The sequence below is a fragment of the Brachycentrus maculatus genome, unplaced genomic scaffold (genome assembly GCF_059751285.1).
Source record: "Brachycentrus maculatus isolate JH-2025_06_01 unplaced genomic scaffold, ASM5975128v1 h1tg000115l, whole genome shotgun sequence".
Taxonomy (NCBI): Eukaryota; Metazoa; Arthropoda; class Insecta; order Trichoptera; family Brachycentridae; genus Brachycentrus; species Brachycentrus maculatus.
Window position 1 is genome coordinate 1,400,495 of NW_028280868.1, and position 25,286 is coordinate 1,425,780.

Consider the following 25,286-nt stretch of genomic DNA (forward strand, 5'->3'; position numbering starts at 1 on the left):
CGATATGTATACTGTATTTTTGGTTAAAAATGTATTTATGTATATATGTTATATAATAATTGTATTTATGTATATATGTATTTATGTATATAGAATAATGTTAAAACTTTAAACTGTTAAACCTTTTCCACATATATTTTATTCGACCCGAGACTGGGTTTCGTTGTTTATTTTATATCTAGAAGGTCAGCATCAGACTGGTATCTATAAAAAATTAACATTTATAGTTAAATTAATTTATGCTAAGAAACAAATTTTAAGTAACTTTTTATTTTGTATTAAGTTATCCGAATTTGTTTTAACCACTTTTATTTTTGCACAATTATATCCATATTACGTGTCAATCCCTGAAATAAACAAGGTATTTGTCGAAACCGGTTGGAATACTAGTATCAAAAATAGAAGTCGTTAAAACGAAGGTTGTGTTTTATTAGTTTTATTAAGTTTGTAAAACATCCACCGTTTTCTTAACGATAATGATTTATAGTAAAGCATAAAAAAATGTGGTATAATTATGAAATGCAACTTTATTTTACAATAGTTTATAAGAGTACTTTAAGCCATCGGTGATATTCTTATTATCGTTTTTCTTAATTGAATTACCCAATATTCTTTGTCCATAACCTTCCTTACGTAAATAAAATACATTTAACTCTAAACACGTGTTAAATTTTAAATTATTTAGATAGATGAGCTGGTCACCTGGCCTTATCATGGATAATAATAGTCAGTGCTCAAGGGATATTTAGGAGTACTTGAGGATTATTCTAGAAGGGTGAAATATAAATACATGTACAAAAAAAATATATAATAAAAATACAAAAAAAGATTCCACAAAAGTATGGCCTGTGTGTGGGTATACATTATATTTAGGTCATAATAAAGGGCACTGGCAAGAATACAATAGATATTATAAGAAATACAATTAGTTAAAAATGTTAATATAAGATACAAATACTTGACTTCAACAGAAAAAAAGTAAAAAGTCTTCTGGAAATGTAATTTGGATTAAATAGTTAATTATATACAATCTTGAAAATCATTGTTATGTTCTTAAGATGAAGTCTTTTATCAACAAAGATAAAAATTTAATTAAACGCTTTGTAATACAAAGCAAGACTGCTAATACACAACGTTCATAACAATGACAACGATATCCTTTCTACGGTACACGAAACTAAAGATTACAGATAATAGGATACGGGGCATTATTAAGAGGATACAGCCTTCGGGACCCGACAAATGCCGAAATTTCCCGAGTCCTTGACGGACTAAACCATTGCGCTAACATTCAAAACGTCCCGAGAATCTACTACGAAAGAATTGACACTTGAAATCGGCGCAATCTAAAAATATTCTAGATTCTATATCAATTACGTAAATCAAAATTAAACTTTAAAATTCAGTTGAATCTCTTTATAATGAACTTGTATTTATTTATTATGTTTTTCACCATAGAGCTTTAATGCATGTAGGGCTTGTATTATGCTTGCGAAAACTACTTTCTATTTTACAAAGACTCATCATTCATAATACCGATTTGGAATTTTACCTATTGTACTAACTAACTAACCATCAAACCTTTTCCCTCATGAGAAGATGGAGAAAATTGAACGCTTTATCAATCTGACTTTGCAAACAATCTTTACCTGTTCCACATTCACGCTTCTTCTGATACGTACCCTACGCCTCGGAGCTTTGTTAAATTAAGATAAAAATGCAAAATTAATATAAATTAAAAGAGAAATACACAAAATGACAATGACAAATTTGACAATGCTTCCGTTGTCACTATCGTACAAGTTCACAAGGTTTTCTACGATGCTTTAAATCTAAGTTTCACAATATCGTGTAGATGTTAATTATACCTTTTAGATGTAAAAGGTTGTAAGCCTCGTAAATACACTTTATTCTTCTTCATCAATGTTAAGATGTCAAAATGTAAAAATATCTCCCAGACAGATTCTTGATTTGTAAACAAGGATTTGGGCGCGCTCAAAATGATTTAAATACCATTTGTCTAGTTTTTATTTTCTTTTAAGATAATACTTTATAAGTCTGATGCAGTCTTCGATGCCTTATTTTGAGTACTAATAAAGACTAGAGGAAAATGTTTTGAATTCATAAATAAAAATTCACATGTCTTCTTTCTGTCCGCCTCCGTAGTGTAATGGTCAGCATGCTCGCCTACCGTTCTGGAGGTCCCGGGTTCGATTCCCAGGGGGGTTTAATAAATATAAGAATTTTTTCACTCTAATATTTATTCAATATTACACTGGACTGGTACCTGAAGTGGAGGGCTGATCACCTTTCCTTCATGTGTAATCGATCGAGATAACACTGCGTTTATATGAAGCAGTGCCCTATGCACCATTGGGGTGCGGTAAGGGATTATTAAAGATATGAGTGTATTTATTTCAATGATAAAATATGACATTACTCCCAAAAGATATTTTACTAAAATGCATTAATGTCAAATATTTTCCAGGATAATATTCACCACTCATGATTCGAGGAGTGAGATTTATTCACTTAGTATACGAAGGGTGAAATTCACGTCAACCCTTCGAATTGGGTAAATAATTGCCCTCGTTTCTGTGCATTTCCTCTCAGTAAACATTATCATTCCTAAATCTGTAAAGGGTTCTCAAAGAAGCCTATTTAGGTCACTCGGTTGATAAAGGATCTCCTGGATTATGTCAAAAATAATTGGGGGCTTACAGTATCCTGCACGGAGTTTTTAATCAGGGCAGGCAGCAGGAAAACAGAACATTAATTTATCTAAAAACTCATGGAAAATTACCACAGACAACTACCATGATAAAATTGTCAAATATTTTATTTTAGTTGCATATATTATTTATCTATTAATTTTTAAATCAAACACAGATTTTTTTAGTCTACTAAGCTGTATTTTATTAACTGCATATATAATCAACTGGTAATATAACAGAAATGGGTATACGTTGCATACACAAAAAAATCAAGGAATGTGGTATTGACGGAACTCGTCTGATTTCCGACATCGATGTTGTTAATTAACCCTCTTAATATGTAGTACCCTAATTTAAACGTTATCCTTACTATTGTTATAATCAATAGAATCCCATTGTGGGCGGATTAGGCGCGAGAGGGGGTATTCGAGGCCTTAGGATACAAAACATAGTGAAAGGAATCTGCCTAACTAACTAACCATCACACCGCTTACCGCAAGGATAGGCAAACAAAATAGAACGCCACACCTCTCTGTCTTTACAAATATACCTTACCTCTTATTAAGGCTTTTTTTACTAAAACTTATTTCAGTACACCGTTTCCAGCATTTTATCTCCTTTCTTTATCTTTATCAATTATTTTCCATCCCTAGAAAACATATTTCCCAAATACACAAAATTATCTACAAAATTATCTATCTAGATCTACATTCGCTTCTTTCAAAAACCATTATTTTGGATTTGTGAACATTCATCAGCAATTCCTTGCACACATCATACCATACACTTTTGACACCAGCGCCTGCAGATCTGCTCCACTCTATCGGCAAGAAGTACAGCATCGTCAGCAGACAAAAGGCAACCGACATTTAATGCAATCAGTTTAACATCAATATTTAAACCTTTCAGTTCTTTTATGTAATTACATAAAAGATGTCAATTAACATTATTTATATTATTGTAACAATCAAATTTTTTTTAATGAGGGCGGACCGCCCAATAGTGGACGCTGGAGAAGTCTCAAAGGTAAAATTTAAGGCCTTAGGACACAGAAAAGAGAGCTTAGAAGATATCAATATAATATGGGTTTATCCTGCCTATATATGCATAAATACTTATACTAGCAAATTCATTATCCTTGTCAATTAGAAATTTTAGTAGTAATAAATAAACCCTGAAGAGGGCAACAGGCTGTTGCCGAAACTAGTTGGTTAATAAAAATGTGAGTGGATCAGAACACAAAGTATTTTTTATTTCTCGAAATAATATATCAATATGATCCACAAAGTTAATGCTTTCAGTATTCAAAACGGAAATTTTGAGTATAAAAAGTTAGAGACCTTAAAATTTTCAAAAAAATTCCTAAAATAAAAGTTTGTCTGATTTAATTACGTTTAAGGGTACACGATACGTCCCTAGGTACACATTTTAAATCAGAAAACACCACGAAATTTGAGACTTTATGTTCAAGAGTACATTCTAAAGTCTAACAAGTTCAGAGAACTTATTATAAGTTTGTACATTAAAAAGTCCAGATATACTCTCGGAATCCGTATAGCCGGGGATATTAAATTACGGAGTGTTTTTTTGTGCGCATATAAAAAAAAAATTATGCTGTACAGGGTTGGAGATAAGTAACATATTATAGATATATGTTTAATTTCACAATTTTTGTGAAGCATACAAAATCTTTGAAACAACTATGCAATTGTGTCGGGTTGTGGCCCCGTGGTTAGTGTCGCAGGCTCTTGAGTCAGAGTTTCTCGGTTCTAACCCACTCTACCAAAATTGGATATCTATTTCTAATACTGAGCCGCTTAGGCTCTTAGAAATTGTACGAAATTGAAATAATTGTGTAAATAATGAAAACATCAATATTTCTCATTTAAATAAAATCGGAGCATTGAAAGTTACTGTTGAAAGTCACTTTCAATGTTTCTTGAGAAACATGCTGCCTTCCAAGAGTTTTCCTGACATGTTTAATATGTTGCTGTTACGTTCAACAAGTGGCGCTGCCATTGTTGTCAAAAAAGCTATTATTTTTTTTTTAACATAGATAAATGATGGTGATAGCACCAGCACGCGGTGAAACGGCGTTCTGGCACTTTTTTCACGGATGAATTTTTAAAAAAAATCGATCAAACAATGTTTGCGCTAACGTAATTACAATTTTTATTTATATAATTCGTCAAAATGATAGAATATGGTATTGTTATGAATATTTAAACTATATTTGAATTTTTAGTAAAAAACTTGACAAAAAGTAAGTTCTAGGACCTTTTCTGTTAAAAAAAAACCCTGCCTTTCACAATAAAAACACTAGTTAAATATGTATATTAAAATTGCACATATTCAAATACAACTTTGACCTAAAGCAATCAGCGAATTACTTAACGAGATTAAGGATTTTGAACAAAGAAACATTTATGTTTTTAAATATTTGGATGTTGACAAATAAGACACTCAGGGATTCAAAGTGACGTTTTGACAAAATTAAAAAGCAATTGATGAATAAATTTATAAGATTTAATATTTTAAATAAACGAACCTTTTTATTTATAAGAATATGGATACTAGATTCGGAGATTTAATGTGGCAATTGGTGAATAATTTAAGAAAACTTAGGATTTTGCAAAAACGAATACAAATAAACATTTTTATTTTTATGCCCTTAAATAAAAAATCCAATAAATCACTTAAAACTCGCATTTCAACATACACATTTAAAAGGTTTATCCGGTTAAACTTAATACATTTCGCTTTTAAGTGAACCGAAGACCTTTCTCATGTAACATAGAAAATGTATTGCCTGCTAAAAGCAATACGAATCCCATGAACGATATTACGCTCGACGACGCCAACGCAGCCTCATCACCTGTTACGGTAAATTTAGAAACAAGAGATGAGCTTACTGATACAATTCAAGCGCAAATCATTCCGGTAATTCCTGTCCCGGTATATGTAGTTAATTTTCACCTCCAAACCTTTCAGGATGATATATAATATGATCAGTATAATCAAGACAATTTAATACCTCATGAATTCCAGAGTAACAAAGTATATGGATATATTTATATATTTCGATATACATATGTGTGTGTGTAGATTAAAATTTGTCTTTGACAAGTGAAGAAAGAAAATACAGAAAGCATAAAAAAAGATATATTCAAAATTGGACCTATAATAATTTTCATGTAAATTGTATATTAAAATTGGAACAGTTACCAAAATTTAAAGTTATTTGAATTTTGCATAAATCATATCGAATATTATATCGTTCCTTTTTAAACAGGATTGCAAGGATCCAATAAAAAAGATCGAAGTACGTACTTACTTACAAAGTTATACTCGAACATGTATATTTTTTGACCTTTACCTCTTATATAGTTTTTTTAATCCTACCACACTCTGATTATGTATTATGTACCGTTCTCCGACTTATTGCACTAACGCGACAATAATGTTTTGCCAACTGTAACCCCTCGTATACGAGTACATGTATGCGAACCCTAGATTGAGAAACGACGATCTTAAAGAATACAGACAACCCAGGGCCAAATAATTCATTATTTAACCTGAAAATAGTTTTCATTACGTGACCACCCGAAGGGTTTATGTCCCTTCCAACTCCTAACAAAGGGTTATAAAGTGGCGTGTACAGCAGCCAATTATCTTAAACACAAGTTTTCGTAAATGCCGCTGAGAAAAAACGTTACTAATTATATTTAGAAAACTACAAGTTTTCCTCGAGTTTCCCTCTAAATACATTTTTATTTTTACATTTCTCGTAGTTATATTTACATTTCATTGAACCTAACTTACTAACTCACTACCTATCACGACGCTTCCCACACGACGTGTAGGCAGAGAGAATAGAACGCCATACCATTATGCCTATTCCGCATTCATGCATCTCCTCATGCATATCTGCCGATTATTTTGGCTCCTGACCTGACCGCTTTCAAGTATTTGACATACCTAATAATGCCAAGTATTTCTCATTCTACCTCTTCTTCTTTTACCAACTACATTCACTTCGTACCTTTCTTTCTTCACTCATTCGTTTCACATGTCCAAACCATCTCAACACACCTTTCTTTATTTTATCCATAATGCTTATCTCGGCTTTGCATTATTTCCTTGTTTCACCATTCTAACATCTATCATGCATCGATTGTTTTGCCGCACACTCCTTCTCTCTCATTGAACTGTTTTATCATTGACGATTAATTTATTTAAATAAACGATAGATAAGCCTTGATAACACACGTGTATCGGCTAACACAAATGCAACCAATCCAAAAACAAACGTAAGTATTTTTATACACTTACACATACTGCACTTATTCGAGTGTTAATATTCATATTAACCGCGAACAGTTTAGCCTGAAATGCTCGAATAAAGCAAAACGTTTCATCTGCCGATGTGCTGTAAAGACACCATACTCCTTTTAGCATTTATTATTCAGAAAAGAGGTGACTTGAGTAACCTTTGAAAGCTTTCACTTACAGTGAACAAACCACAAACGCCTTTGAAGATATAATGCGCAGTATGGTAATAAGGTTTAAGCTTTATTACAGCCAAAATCGTGGGTATTATTGGGTTTATATTTATTTAATACAAACACAATTTTAAAGCTAAGTGAGATTTTAGTTAAGCTTTGATAAAGTCAATCATGTCAGACTTCTAAATCAATTTATTAAAATCGTTTGAAATGAATTATTCATTTTCTAATGATTGATAGCATACTTTCGTATTTCTTAAGCCCCCTAACCTTTCAAATATTCAAAATCGATGTAAAGCATAACATTTTGGTATATTCACAAATATGGATTTCTCCATTAAGGAGTTATTTTTACATTTTTACATATAAATAAAGATGAAGTAGAATATGGAAGTTTGGATATTTACAGGGCTTATTTAAAGGCTAGTTTAATTGATAACTTTAAACACGCGTAAGATTCACCATCTTAACCTTGATTGACAACATCACTACTCAATTTTTCGAAACACAAATCTTAAATTGCTCGTCATTTCATGTGTGAGTTTGCGGCAGTATATATAGTTGATTTCAGTAAGCCTTTATTTATCAGTGACCCTTTTATTTTAAATAAAAATTGTGTCAACAAAAGTTCTGCCACCTTTATTTGACATCGTTTTCAAGAATTAAGCATTTGAGAAAAAAATAAATTAAGTCATCGACACGTCCTTTTCACGTACACACCAACATTTAAACATGTACAGATTTCTTCGAAATCTTTGTTTTACGATTTTCCCCTGATATTTAAATTCAAATATTGGGAATTGTTTGGTATTTTAAGATAATCTTGACTTACGGTACTCTGGATAATGAATGAAGGTAATACACCATTAGGATTTAGAAAATCCTTTGACCTTTTATCCGAGGGTATAACATCTCATGGTTTAGAAGAGATAAGAACTTTTAAAGGAAATGTTTTCTTTTCTATATTATTTAAGTATATTACAATATATGTATAATAAAACTGAAAAACTATTATTATTATTAAAATTGTTTAACATATGTATAGTGTATAATGTAGGTATCTACTCGTAAGTACATTATTGTGTTATTATTATATACATTAATAATAAAAATAAGAATAATAATTAAACAAATTAATATGATTTTGTAAATGTAGATTTTTCAATCCAATTATCAATCTTCATATACGTCCAGAATTATTAACAATATTTTGATATTGATATGATAAATTATTGTTACGATTTTGCCAAACACGATTTTGTCTTAAATCGGACATAAGTGTAGCAATTTAACGGAAAGCTATGTAAAATATTTTAATTCTGTTTATTAAAAAAAACTCAATGTAATTTTTTACCTATTTTCGTAAACATTATTTCAATGATTTACCCAAAAAGTTGCTTTAAAGCTATTTTATACAACTTATAAATATAAAGAAAGAAAAACATCTTAGGATTTTTTTTGTACACGCGTAATTACAAAAGTCTTCACATTTACCGGAAGATTTTTAAAATAATAACCACAATATTGCTGTTTTACTTTTTTTTTTTAAATAAACATTATAAGGAAATAATTGCTCATTATTTTAAATATGCTATGTACTCATTATTCGCAATGTTGGATTCCCTTACACACAAAATAATCATTGTTTTATTCCCGAAACAGATAGAAAAATTGAAGGACACGACTTTTACTAAACGGGGATGGAAAGAAGTTTGTAGATTTTATCTAATGCATTTGTTATTTTCAAATGTATTTTTTTATTATTTTTTTATTATAACGTTCGATACACCAATAAATTATCCATATGTAAATAATTTTATAACACAAGAAGATAAGTAAAAGTGTTCATTGAGGATTTATTTTTATTATTTTCAACATATTACAAACATAAAAATTTACATTCATATTATTATGAGTAATTTCATTACTCCGTTTTACTGCAGCGATATATGCGGTTATAGTAAACATAACGAGTAACAAAAAGTTGTACTACTAAAATATCGTGTTTCAACAAGCTTTTTATGAAATGGGTGTTGAAACACACATTTTCCGAATTATCTTGGGAAAATGAAAAAAATGTGATGATTCAACAACAACAACAACAAAAACAGCTAAAATATTTTGGGTCCATGGAGGATATTAACAAAAAATTCTCGCGTTAATCATCCCTAAAGAAAGGAGCTAGGTTACTTTCGGGACAGCCGTACAAACCATAAATCATTTCCACGTAGCAACAGGCCAATGAACCGCAATGTGGGGAGATGGAGGTCACACACCTCAACAGGTAGGCACTGAAAATACCAGCTGGAAGACATAAAAGTCCAAACCCAAAGAAAATAAATACTCGCCTAAGAAAAGCAAGGCTTTGAGAAATAAGTCACGCGCATTATACACTAGACTTGTCTAAACAAATAACAAACATTCCGCACCGTGTTTTGAAAGGCAATCGGAATGTACCATGCTGTTTTTCGAGTAAACTGTCGTCGCTCTAAAACCATTATAACCTCTCTTCAAATTTTATTTTTTCCAAATGTAATATTACATTAAAATTCGATAATTAAACAAGATATTACACACGGTATAATTAAATATTTATATTTTGTACCGGAATACCGGTAAATCAATAGCTTTCGTAGACGCTGTACTTATATTCAACTAAATTTATTCCTTTACCAAAATGATATATGGTAATTAAAAAAATACAAATATTTAATTACTTTTCACGTCTTGCAGTAACACCTACGCCATTTTTGTGTTTTTAATCAATAAAACCCAAAGTAGAGTTATTTTTTAACATGTTTTAAAGATTTAGCATAAATATTTTCTGCCTCCATTGGATAGTGGTTAGCACATTTGGCTACAATGCTGGAGTTCTCGGGCTCAATTTTTAGAGTAATTATTTTTAACTCTAATATGTATTTAAAATATTTCCCTGGACTGGTACCTGAAGCGCAAAACTGATCACCTTGCCTTCAAAAAAAATTATCATATTAACATTGAATCAATTTAATACAGTACCCTATGTACCAATGGATGTAGGTAAGGTTCAGTAGTAGTAGTTATTAATAAATGGATATTAGACCTTCATTGGCAACCGGATCCTGACGATCCGCCCATATACTTACATTAATTTAGTGACAGCATCTCAATTTTGAGTGAGTAAATCTCACGAAAGCTTAACTCATTCACTAGCCTACATATTCGACAATTAACTGATTTGTCGATTCATGTATTTTAGGCTGTCTAAAAATTTAGGCTTGGAGAAGAAAGTAAGGTTTCATGATATAATAAAATCTCGATCGAAAAAGCGATTTTATTGTCAACGAAAAAAATGGATTAAAATATTTTTTTTCAGTGAGAAATCCAACGTTTAATTGATTCAGTCGTAGAAAACGGATCATTCCAGTAAACCGGATCAACTGTAGTCAATCTCATGTATGATCGGATCTTACCTACTTCTAATACACTTGTTTAAATTTAATGAAAAATATAATGTTAAAAATAAAATATAAGTTGTGAGTTACTAACATGGCGATATGTACCTATGAATGCAGAGCACATTCCCACAGAATAAGGTAAATTAATGTTTTCATTTTTCAGGACTAGACGCTCTGTTCATGTTTCAAGCCAAACGACCATATTTTATATATATATACATATATATATATATATATATATATATATATATATATATATATATATATATATATATATATATATATATATATATATATATATATATATATATATATATATATATATATATATATATATATATATATATATATATATATATATATATATATATATATATATATATATATATATATATATATATATATATATATATATATATATATATATATATATATATATATATATATATATATATATATATATATATATATATATATATATATATATATATATATATATATATATATATATATATATATATTTATAAATATATATATATATATATATATATATATATATATATATATATTACATATATATATATATATATATATATATATATATATAAATTTATTTATATGTAAGATAGTATTAACATGGCATTCATAATCTCTTGCAAGCAGTACCGTGCATAAAAAATACAATTTCACATATTATATGGTGTATATATATACAACGCCTACATTATCTACCTTATTTATATAAAAGCATTTTGTTTCTCAGATTTAATTTAATAAAATCTAATTTATTTTATGCCATGCATCGTGACAACCTGAAATTTAATTCGCCAAAGAAAAGATTTAAAAGACCTAAAAAATACCCTAATTTTATGGTTCAAGGATCACTTTGAACATTGATTCCCTCAAGACCGGATTTAATCTGCTTTTAAAATGAAATAAATAATGGTCTTAATTTATCTAGAGACAAAGAGTTAACGGCCACATTTTTATGGTAATTTTTTTTTTCAATGTATGAGAATTTTCTCTAATCTCTTACTAAACATTATTATAAATGACAAAATCTCTTTCACATGTGGCACATAATTATATTTACACAAAAAGATTAACAAAAAAATTACTAATTTTTAATTTTTCCTATTAATCCCAAAAAGTTTAGATACGCAGGGAAATTTCAGAAAGAAGGAGATTCCGAACACCTAAAATTCTCAATGACACGCAAAAATTCATATTTTGATATCAGACTATCAGCACCTTAATTTTGGGACATTCGTTAGGATTTAGTGTCATAACAGGGAGATACCTAGACGTATCGGGATGAATGGCATCTTAACTACGTAGTTACTGTCAATAGCCGCTGATTTTTTTTACCTACTACATAGTTATCGTAATTTTTCCAACGTTAACAATAATAAATCTTCAAAGTTGAGAAGGGTTGTCAATTCGGGATATTTCGAAAAACATTATATTACATAATTAACCCGCAAACATATCCTATTTCTTCTTTCTATAGCATTGTATCAACAGACTTGCGAGGTATTTGACATTGATGAAGGTAGAGTAACTTGATATCTATTAGGGGTGGTTATTAAGGGATGGTTGAAGGGAGAGGGAGAGATTGGATACTCCGAACCATAAAGGAAAGATCACAAAGTCAATATGTGACACTATAATATGCAACAATTACATTTTCAAATATAACCCGACATGAAAAAAATACTAAAGCTTTCGAGGTAATCTACACTTTTAAAGCACAAATATTAAAAAAAAAAAAAAACAGGACTTAAACCCTGATTGTTACAGCAGTTTTAATTTTTTCTGAATGGGCCGATATCATCCTTCAAACGATGGAGGATCATGACCAGCTCTAGTGAAATATGTTTTTGCATAAAATTTTAACCTCTGCTTTTGAAGGGCGCTGATGAGCCATCTCTAGCACGAAATAGACGGACCACAGTTTGAGAATCTAACAGCTTAATTTTTTTAAATGTATATTTAGTATACATATATAATCTAATCACTTAATCAATTATAGTCTAGTTAAAATCATTTTTTAAATTTAAGTTTTACGTAGTAAATATCACTATTATATAGTAAAGCTTTTAAGTAAAACTTAAATTAAAAATGGATTGATTTTACCACAAAGACTGCCGAATCAGTTAATGAAATAAAAATAATTAATTTTGACATCTTTTTTTTTTACTTTATACACATTATTGAAGAAAAGGGAGGGTGTTAATTTACATTTGTATCGATAAATCCCATTTTTTCATGTATTCGTATTTTATGGTTCATCTACAATTTTACCTTACATAAACGTTATTTTTTGCACTCGGAATTTTCATATTAAAATCGTTAATAATTTGTAAACGTACCTTTACGTGAAAGGTACAATGTGGTGGGGGTGCATGTGCAGGGGTGGGCGGGGTGGGGGGAGACTGATCGATGGAGCCCGGACAGACCTCCCGCTCTGAGGAGACAAGGACGGACCTATACAGCGCGTCACCTCTTTCTCTCATACTCACATGAGTCGGTACGTAATTTCGCAACTAGTACTGCAAAGCTTTCGCGCATACATTTTTACACTTGGATGTTGAAATATTACATTATAATCATGTCTACCTATGTGATTTCTTAAAAATAATAAGTTGGTACCCGGTAGAACCGTGCCGTGGTATTTATGATAGCTAAACTACAAATACACATATTTTGTACATTAAAAGCATTGTTTACTTTGTGGTATGGTAATATAACACTCCCTATCATTCATCGTTTACTTTGCGTAATACCACTTTTATAAAAAAAAAATTCGTGACTAGCGGTTTCGGCATAATCATTTCATCATCAGGTCATTAAAATGAAATTATTACGGTCTTGAGTATTCTATTTAAAATATACGTGTTTATTTATATTGAGTTGAGAACTTTGTTTCAAATAAACGTGTTTACCTACTGACTTGAGAACTTTGTTTCAAATTTACGTGTGCATTTACTGACTTGAACTTTGTTTCAAATATACGGGTTTAATTACTGACTTTAGAACCTTTTTTTTAAATGAACGTATATATTTACGGACTTGAAACTTTGTTTCAAATTTACGTGTGTATATACTTAACTTGAGAACATTGTTTCAAATAAACGTGTGTATACACTGTCTTGAGAACATCGTTGCAAAAATACGTTTATATAAATTGACATCAGAATTTTGTCCTAAAAAACGTGTGTATATACTGACTTGAGAACTTTGTTCCAAATGTAAGTGTGTATATATACCGACTTGAGAAATTAGCCCGCTACCCAAAGCCCGTGGTAGTCACTACCCTCAGTCATTAGAGACCAACTTGGAGAAAAAATCTATTATGCTTTACAACAATTTACTATTTAGGGATGAGACTATTAAAAATGTACATTAAGTTTTCCACTTATAATTTGAGCGGCACGATATCTTATTCTTTATTTCAAGGGAATTCCCTTAAGGGGAATATTGTGGGCTTTTACTGCGCACAACTTTTACAACATGGCGTGCTACATGCATTAAACTGTGGAAAACAAGAGAGATTAAAGGTTAACAATCTTTCTTCTTGTATCCAAACTAGATGGTGCATAAGGCACTGGATTGATATTAACCTACGACTGTCCCTAGGGTCCATATGGGCCAGAAAATTTTGACTGCTTAACAGCCCAGGATTTTTTTTCTAATTTCCAATATTTTTCTAACTAGCGAAACAAATATTGGAAATTAGAAATAACGGAATAAATGTAAACTGGTATGAAGCAGTATTGTCAGTGTTATAAAAGAAGTGTTGCCAGCCCAAAAAAATAACGGTAGTCCAACAATAATCAATAATATAATACTTTACATTTGGGCCCATATGGACCCCGTTGGCATTGGAGGGGTTTCCATGGCCTGGGCATTTAAGAGTATCAGAGTATAAAGAATATTATTTTAAATGTGTCCAATTATTAAAGTCAATTCAAGCAAAATGTTTCAAATTTAAAACAACATAATATACATAGAAGTTCTAAGAAATTGAGTAATGTCGTTGTCAATCATGGGTAGAATTGATAAATGTTACACTTGTGTAAGATGATCACTTAAACCAGCCTATGACGGACCGTGAGGCTACAGGGCCTCCCAGATGCCCAGACCTCCATAATCCTTTTAAAAGGCTATCACAAAAATTGGTCACTGACCAATTTTCGCCATTTAATATAGAAATAATGATTTTAAAGATATTATCAAATATATACATGTGTATAAATATATATTTATATATATATATATATATATATATATATATATATATATATATATATATATATATATATATATATATGTATATATATATATATATATATATATATATATATATATATATATATATATATATATATATATATATATATATATATATATATATATATATATATATATATATATATATATGTATATATATATATACATAATTTATTATTAGATTAAAACCAATATTTTTAGCTTTTCCACTTTTTTATTTGACCAGCGACCGGGTTTCGTCGTTACCGACATCATCAGACTGGTGATGTCGGTAACGACGAAACCCGGTCGCTGGTCAAATAAAAAAGTGGAAAAGCTAAAAATATTGGTTTTAATCTAATAATAAATTAAAAATGCAATTCCATCACGAAGTGTCAGTGGATAATATAAATATATATACATATCTTTTTCAGCGAATTTCAAGCCACTGTATATTTGTATTTTTAATTTCAATATTAATATCTCAAATAATCGTTTCAATTGAAATGTTATTTTGTTCTGGTTTATTTCCCTTACCATGAAACTTGACAGACCTTTAGAAATATAATAATTGAAAAAAAATATTTTTTAGCAAAATACATCAATTCAAAAGATGTTGGACGTAAATTCTTATATAATTTCAAAGAGGAAAGAAACCTTTATCTTTTGAGACAGAAATGATAAAAAGTTTTTGTTTAAAACACCTGTAGCATTGAGATGTTTTATGAATCCACACGAGTTTACATTTATGTCTTCATAAAGTATGATAAAATGAATCTGCAAGAAAAGGAAGGTTTGCGTGTACATTGTATACTTCCTACATCTGTATATTAAATCTAAGTATAGGGTGTTTTTTTACAGGTTTGGTTTTTAAACTGGCAACTACAGGTTGTTAATTTGACAGATGACAGTTATTTGTAGTCGGTACGTTTTGCCATTTCACCATGAATAGGGTGAATGACCATTATGCGCATCCTAGTTTCGGTGAATGGGTCGAAAACTATGTTCAGCTTGATTCCCTTTTTAACGCAAAATTTTGTTCCCTGATGAGTCACATTTTTGGTTAAATGATAAGTGGAGAAAACCCAGAAGCCTTTGTCGAGACGTCCACTGTGTGATATGGACCATATTTTGTTAAAGATGATGAAGGCCAGAATGTTACGGTCAATGGAGAGCGCTACAGAACCATGATTACTGCTTTCTTCGTACCTCAGTTGAATGGCATTGATGTGACAGAGCTGTGGTTTCAACAAGATGGTGAAACATGCTACACGAAGGGCAACATGCCACCATCAATTTAATGGAAAAATTTTAATTTGTATAAATCTAAAAAACACCCCACACTTGCTTATATAGCAATATCAAAGGAATAATATAAGTAAGAATAAATTGAGTATCAAAAGTATTCGTAATGAGAAAATTTTGTTTGATGTTCAGAAGATGAAAATTTTGTCTTGAAATGTTATTAAAATTGATGTAGGGCCGAGTTTACGTAGCTTTATTAATATTTCGTTAACGCAACTAGAATTTAACTGTTACCAGAAAAACTTACTGTCACGTATTTTGAAATCATCCGACAAGTAACAATTATGTTATTGTCTTTGAGAATACATTTTTCAATAGTTTAAGACATTTAAAAATTCTCCAATTATTTGTTTAGTTTACAATTGATATCCAGTGTGGTATAGCTTTAAAATATATAATTAAACATTTTGATAATAAAACCACTATTTTGAGTTTATTATTGTAAACACGACTAATTATGAGAACATCTATAGTTGTCGAAACCAGTCATGTTTACATTAAAAACCTAAGAAAGTAGTATTATACAAATGTTTTATTATCATATTTAAATGATCACGTTATAATACAAAGCCAAATGTCATTTCAATAAATAACATAATGTACGTTACAAATCAATCAATGAATCATAGTTTTATATTAATACGTTTTGATCCTACAATAAAGATAATATTTATCACAAAAATTCAAATAATATAATGGATATTTGCTTACAATTATCACGAAAATGACATTGAGATTGTCAGTAAAAATTAGGACTGAATAACTGAGTTCAAATGAATAATGATTTCATATGGATATTCAATCCGAAAATTCTGAGATTTATTTACCTGTTCAATTTCATAAGACATATAATGGTGAAGTGAATTCACTTTAATTAAAGAAATACAGTATTAATAAGAACCAGCCAGGAATATTTTGGAATCAATTATACATTGCGGATATCGATGTATCCCGGTTTAAAACACGCAAATCCACGAAAACTACCTACACACAAAATGAAACACGCTACCAAAACATTTTATATATTTCCTTATTTCTGAGGGGATAAAACATTCATTCCTTTATGTAGGAGTAGCTTAACAAGGAAATAAGATACTTTTAGTATTTCTTTAGCACACCATATTGTTGACTTTCCACACAAACGTATTAAATGAAAAACTATAATCTTTATTCTTTGATCATGAAAAATAATATTTATTCAAACAATAAGTACTAAAAAATATTTTTACTTAAATAAAAAGCATATATTTAAAATATTTCAAAAAGCGAGTGGGAGAGAAAAATGTATCTCTGTAGGGTAAACAGCATATTTACTGACCCCTTAAGGAAGTTCGCTCAGTCAAATTATTATTATTATTTATTGAATGACTAGTATTGGAAAGAATATTTTTATAACAATGTAACTTGAAGTTTAAAATCAGATTTCTTACAAAAATAAGGCACGCAAAATACAGTTAGTAGCTACCTCGATGTAAATTGTACTTAAAAAAGACATTAAGTTTGAGCAAAATTTTAAAACGGCTATTAAAGATATTCCGATGTGGGTGTCCCGTTGAAACAGGTTATAAAAATATGTTTTCATCACACGCAACATATTTTTTTTTTAAAGTTATAATTTGAGCACAGGAAAACCATTCATTTTAAAGAAGTACATCCAAAAAATGGGGTTCTCTGTATTAATTTAAAAAAAAAAAACTGTACAACTTCATTCATCGATTCGGCAGTAACTTTGTGGTAAAATCTGTCCATTTTTATTTTATGTTTTACTTAGTAAATACCATTGTTTCTTCAAATCTACTGTGACACGTGTTTCGATGCATTTCGCATGATTTTGATGATGCGGAATGCATCGAAAATGCATGGAAAATGATGCGGAATGCGTCAAAACACGTGTCACAGTGGATTTCAAGAAATGGTGGTATTAACTATATAAAATTCAAAATTTAAAATGTAAAGTAACTGTTAGGGTGCCAGTAACAGAACCTTTACCCCTACTCTGTATTCTGTATCTACAAACTTCACAATACGCACATTTGAATAGTGCTAAAATAATAATAATATATGTTCTGTTTGCTCGTATAATGGCATGAACTCCGTCTATTTCGGAGCACGTTTCGCGGATTAAGTGTGCTTGGAGAAGAGATTTATATCGGAATCACAGACCCGAGCTCCAACAAACAGGCAGCGAGTAGTGGGTCCGCGGATGTGCTAACATTCAACACGATCAAAATGGCGGGAATATTGACAGATGAACTAAATTCCAACCAATCCCGGCGGTATTTTATACTTTGTTATAGAGTGTGCATTTCTCCATGGCATACCAACCTATGGTTTTCCAAGAAAAGTAGAGTAGCCCTCAGCATATCACTCACTCTTTTCAACAACGTCATATATCAAAAATCGTCAATTTTCAGTTGTGCATGCCCAGAAAATGTACTTTATCCCATTTTTCGCATTTTAAACACATAAACCTTGCGCGTTTAACTAAAATCTACTATAATAAATTCGAATGGGAGCTTCCACAAACTATTATTTTCTTGTAAAACCACAGGTGTGTGTCCTATGAAGAAACATTCAAATATAATATAAAAAGTAAGTATTTAAAACGTGTTTTTATAGTATTTATACTTTAATAGTATTTTTTTTTATTTACTTGATACGCGATGGGTAAACGCAACACTATTTTTTTTATATTTCACATTTTAGACACATAGGTACCTTTTATTACTATTACTGGCACTACTGAAATTCCTCGCAAAATGCAGTAAGTATCCATGAATCATTGAATGCAAATAAGAGCCATAAGAAGATAGCAACCCTTTACTAAAATAATGTCGAAGCAATTTTTTTTTAATTGAATAAAATAATGACCCTAGAGTAGAGTAGATTAAATAAAATAACTATCCAGTTTGCTACATTTATCCACACAATTAGTGCATTCACAATTAATGCGTGTAATTTTTCTTCAAAACGAATTACGAAGTAATGAATCTGAAATGAAGATTGTTAAACCAGTAAAAATTCATTTTACTGCTAATAAAACTACACGCTTATTTTATTCTTATTTTTAATTAAAATATTTTTCTTTTATCCGGTTTGTAAACCCTTTGTTGAGTATCACTGGATCAGAACATGGTCTGGTTGCTCTGGTTTACACCAGAGCGACCGACATGTAATTTGACTTCGATCGTGAAAGGCTTCATGTAAATTGGTATTGGACGTCAACATATGTATGTACAATAGAATTTACGAAATGTAATTTATTATTTGCTTCGCTTTGAGGAAAAAATTCACATTGTACGTTACATTTATCAATATGTTAAAATATCTAGATGGTTGAGAAACTAAATCTTAGCGTTATCAGCTTATCGTCGTGATATATTGATAAATGATTTTATTGCGAAATAAATAATCTTACTAGATCCTGGGATGTACGCTATAACGATGTGACATTTATAGCTCAGTCGACACTTAAATCGGATTGCGGTGCCGTTTTGCCTGACTTTGTGTCTGCCATAATTTTTCATTCCTATTTTGAAACACAAGACGCTAAGGCTTTCATAAAAATAAAATTGAATTGAAATATTTGTATATATCAGTTAAACATATATATATATATATATATATATATATATATATATATATATATATATATATATATATATATATATATATATATATATATATATATATATATTATATATTTATATATTTATAAAAATATATGTATATATACATATATCTTTATTGGACTATGAAAATATTAGAAACTTTGCCAGTCTTTTGACGTTTCTTTATCCCTGGTGAATTTTAGATTTTATCATACATGGTATTTTTCATAACTATAGTATTATTAACATGTATGTGTTATGCGGTAAATTATCGCACAAAGCGAAATTTTCAAGCGATAGCAATCGAAAAGCTTTAGCCCGCTTAGACAAAATTTCGGTATACAATTCAAATCGGCTTTTTTTCTTTAGCGCCTTCTAGTGGAAAATACAGGTGTCATTTGTTTTTTTTTGTTTTTAAATATTCATATTCACTTCACTAAGCCGTGTTATTGTATATGAATTTTATATAGAATTATGTAACACCGTATTCAATAAAATGTCACGCTGGTAGACTGTCAAATAATTACATTTCTCCAGTCTCGAAGTGAGACCTCCGGACTAACTTTGTGAAGAGCATATTCCGGTAAAATTACCCTGTCACGGCATACTCGTACATTATTCATATGTTCGTACTTCATGTTGTCATGCCTGAATATGTGTCCCATGAGCGTGGATGTGTGTGGTAGCTTTGCAAGTACCAGCGGCGAGCCGTGACTTTTCACACAGAGTAATTCACACATTAATTTCAAACAGTTTTGTTGATTATTAAAAATTAAACACTTGTATTATACCACCGATCGAGTTTTATTTCATATCACACGACTTGTTTCGAAAACTGCAGATGTTTTCAATTTGTAAGTGATCATAAAAACTGGTTTTAGTAGTTTTCAAAACTAACCGAGTGGAATGAAATAAAACTCAATCAGTGGTCTTATACAAGTGCTTAATTTTTAATAATCAATATTCATTCCACAAAGTTGATGTCAAATCACTAAATAATACAGTTTTGTAGGTAACTTTTTCAACCTTTTTAACTTTTATATAACTTTTAAAACCATACAACTTTTTTATTACCATCTTTAAAAAAACTGTTGTAATTTAGTCCAAAAGTACCACATTTTAATACAAAAATTAAATCTAATAGACTTCCTAGTGCTCTCCTCGTAGTGAATGAACACTCGTATTGAAATTAATATGATAAATTTCTGATAATAATTGTGTGAATTTCAGATGCATTTTAATGAAATTTATAGAGAAAATCATCCCTTAAAAGATGAATTGGCAAAAAAATCCTTGTCTAGTCACCCTTACCTGTTATCTGCCAGATTGCCTCTTACAGGGGTGTAAAACAGAATATGTAATACCTTGAATCCCGTTCTTTAGAGTATGTAGTACCTTGTATCTTCTGTCAGGCTTTTGTATCCCGTTGTCTGTACAAGAATATTAATCTTCGTCTTACCTTGTAGGGCACCGCGAAGAGAGGCGACCTGTCGTCCTCGAGAGTGGGCCAGGTCTTGGGCGTAGGGCGGCACAGCGGGCGAAGCACGCGGTACATTAGCAGCAGAAGGGCGGAGCCGCCTATCAGCGCGGCGGCCGCCAGCGCACCCAGCTCCATGGGGCCCATCATCTTGGGCGGGAAACTAAGAACAATATTCAATAATGTAAAAGAGATAGGTATTATGGAAAAGCCAAAGGTGAACACACATAATTTTAGAGCGAATACGTAAAATCGTTTAAAAACCCGAATCACGGATTTAGATCACATATGTAAGCCATTGTCGAGTTTTTTGTTTCTTTTATTACATATAAAGAAATTAAAAAGGATAAAATAATTAATCTTTTTTATTGTTTATTTCTATTTCAATCAACGTCACATTCATATTAGGACAAATATCTTTTTCTGATCTTATTTTTTCAAAACATTTTACGATTCGAAAACAATATCAGGCTTAAAAAAATATTACCATCTGAAATTCCAATTGACAACAAAACAGGATAATATTAATAAGGAATATCAGCATAACAGGGCTACGTTTTTTGGCTGGTTTATATTAAGTTTAAAATATCTGCTTTTGAAGAAAAGACCGATAAGTGTTTCACTAAAAAAAGATTTTGAACACGTTCTCGATTTTTGAAACTAAAATATCTCAAAACCTTTTTTTTGTTTTTAAAAACATTTGTCTGAACAGGTGTGATACGTATGTAAATAACACGAAACTATTTAAATTAATTATGGTTTGTAAATGTCGCTCACTCCTTTCAACAACGTCATATATCAAAAATCGTCAATTTTTAGCTGCGCATGTTTTCGGAATGCCCAGAAAATGTACTATATCCCAGCAAAAGCGGCATATTTTTAACTTAATATTTACCCAAAAAGTGTTGTTTTTGCATTTTGAATAAAAGGTATTATTATTTTTTTTAATACATCAAATATTTTTCAAATGGAGAAAAAACATTCAGGTTTTACCTTAAAAATCTGTTGCACAGTAAAAAATTCAATAAGTGGCTTGATATTAATTTTTAAAACATTTTATTATATTTTCAAACTTAAAAACGATCTCCTGAAAAATCAAGTTTTTCTTATGTATGACATTGTTGAAAGGAGTGAGCTATGTGTGAAAGTATTTTATAAATAATTTCATAAAATGTCTGTCGGTCCCGCGAAAATGGTATTTTTGAAGCAAAAATGCAAAAGGCGATGTTCGAACAATTTTTTTTTCGACCCTTCGTAAAGATTTAAGATTATGTTGAATAAGTACGACCAATCCATAACGTAGGGATAAATTCCTTTTTCTGGATTTCTTTTTCAGGTTCCGTTCGGACCTGAATTCTAAATCATCGTCAACTCTGAAAATGAATAAAATATCCAGCTTTTCTTAAAAAGGTCAAACCAGGTTATATTTTAAAATTTCTCTAAAAAATTGTCTTCAACATTCAAAAATACTATTTTCAACTATTATTCCACAAAACCAGTACTGATTGGGTATTATAAAATTGTCAAGTTATAAATCAAACAGCACGTTGTATATTTCATAATATAATCCGCCTTCGTAGTTTAATGGTCAATATGCTCGGCTGCTATACTGGACGTCCCGGATTCGTTTCCCAGGGGGGTCAAATAAATATTTTCACTCAAGAATGTATTTAATATTACCCTGGACCTGAAGCAAAGGGATGATCACCTTTCCTTCATGTATTAACGATCAAGATACCACTACATTTATATGATGCAGTGCCCTATGTACCATCGTAATTAAAACAAATCAAATAATGAAGAAGATTTTGTATAAAAAAGTTGAACAGTTTGCTTACCTAAGTGTATCACCTCACTTACAGTGTATATCCCAGGACAAGTTTCAGAACAAAAACATGCCGTAAATAGGCTTTAGTCGCTATTACGTTTTATTACATATCCCTACCTTCCTGTTATCCGTACTGAGAGAAGATAGTTTCCAGGGTGACACGACTAGAGTATTGATTGGGCCTGCACACGATAAGATAATTCAGAACGTACGTAATATTATTAAAGGAAATTATTGTACTACGAGCGTAGCAATATTTACGTGAGCTTTTAAATAAGCTGTCGTAATACGACTGATTTCACGTTCCATAAACATTCCCCTTTTCGTAACTGGTCTGATGTATGTTTGTATTATCAGGCTCTAATAGTGATTAGGATTATTAGAAATTCATTGCATTGGACGTTATTAATATTTTGTTTCATGTTTTCCGTTAAGCTTCAATTAATTTTGAATACTGTGATTTTCTTCTAAAAACTCTATACTAAGTTAAAAATATCTTAAATAAAAAATATTATAAATAACAATTATTAATAAGTCCCTCTCCGAGCACCAGAACTAAGTCTCTTTAATGGAGAGAGAGGCGTAATTATTTTTTTATATTGTAAAATAGTAATGTCTAGAAAAATAATTAAATGATAAAGAAACTTTCTAAAACTGTAACAATATTAAATAAATAAAAATTATATAAAAAAATACATGGTGCCTTCCATTTTGAAATTTGTAGACGGGTTATACTTTCTTATGATTTTAATATCTTTTTAATTTATGCGTTTATAAAAAAAAATTCTTTCGAGATAAGTTTCAGTTTCCATCTAGGCTCATTTCAGTGTCGGGATTATTATCATAATACGACACCTTCGTTTTGTGAAATATCCTCCAAGTTTCTCCGAAAAGATGGGGAGTGAGGGCAACATATTATATTACTCTGATCCCCGCGGAATATGCTAAGAAAATGTTTTCATTTTGTTAAAGAAGCGACAGACATTTAACAGATGTATCCTCTGCGTATAGGGTGAACAGCAAGTTGAGATATTAACTTTCACAAACTTCTATTTAGTGAAATGTCAAAAATGACTCGACTGCAGTTAGTATCAAACGCTGCATCAACTATTTTTAGGAATTTACAAATTTAGTGACACATATTCGTAATTTAATGACACCACTATTCACGAACTGCACAGATTACGAATTCCCGAAAGTGTATAGTATAAACTTTTATAATATGACTCAATCAGCTTCAATAACTACCGTGGATAAAATAATAAAAAGCGCTCTTAAGAGCATTACATACAGAGCCATACTCCCCAAATTAATTTGAGGAGTATGACTTTGCTGTTGCGGGACCGATGGCTTGAAATGCTCTTTCACCCTCAGTTAGAAACAGAGATAGTAAAATGACCTTTTTAAAAAATTGCACAAACGACATATGTATAAATATATATATATATATATATATATATATATATATATATATATATATATATATATATATATATATATATATATATATATATATATATATATATATATATATATATATATATATATATATATATATATATATATATATATATATATATATATATATATATATATATATATATATATATGTATATATATATATATATATATATATATGTATATATATATATATATATAAATATATATATATAAATATATAAATATATATATATATATATATATATATATATATATATATATATATATATATATATATATATATATATATATATATATATATATATATATATATTATATATATATATATATATATATATTTATATTTATATATATATATATGTAAATATATATATTTATATATATATAAATATATATATATATATATATATATATATATATATATATATATATATATATATATATATATATATATATATATATATATATATATATATATATATATATATATATATATATATATATAAATTTATACATATATATATACATATATATATGCGTGTGTGCGTGTGTGTGTATACAAATAAACAGGGTGCGGCAAATAACTTTGTTAAAATTGTTTCATGAGTAAACAGTTTTAACTATACGAATATGTTGCTACCAAATTGTCTTAGCTTCAGTTAAGTTTTTTTTTTCA

The 25,286-nt window shown here is 29.8% G+C and overlaps 1 protein-coding gene across 1 annotated transcript in view; it reads right to left on the bottom strand.

The window, feature by feature from the left end:
• LOC148309927 (synaptotagmin-5-like) overlaps window positions 1–25,286 on the bottom strand; it is a 72,869-nt gene that overhangs the window by 36,863 nt on the left and 10,720 nt on the right. The window contains exon 2 of the mRNA XM_088259297.1: window positions 21,304–21,484. Coding sequence (XP_088115423.1) covers window positions 21,304–21,471 — 168 coding nt within the window. The 5' untranslated portion in view covers window positions 21,472–21,484. The remainder of the gene's footprint in view (window positions 1–21,303; window positions 21,485–25,286) is intronic.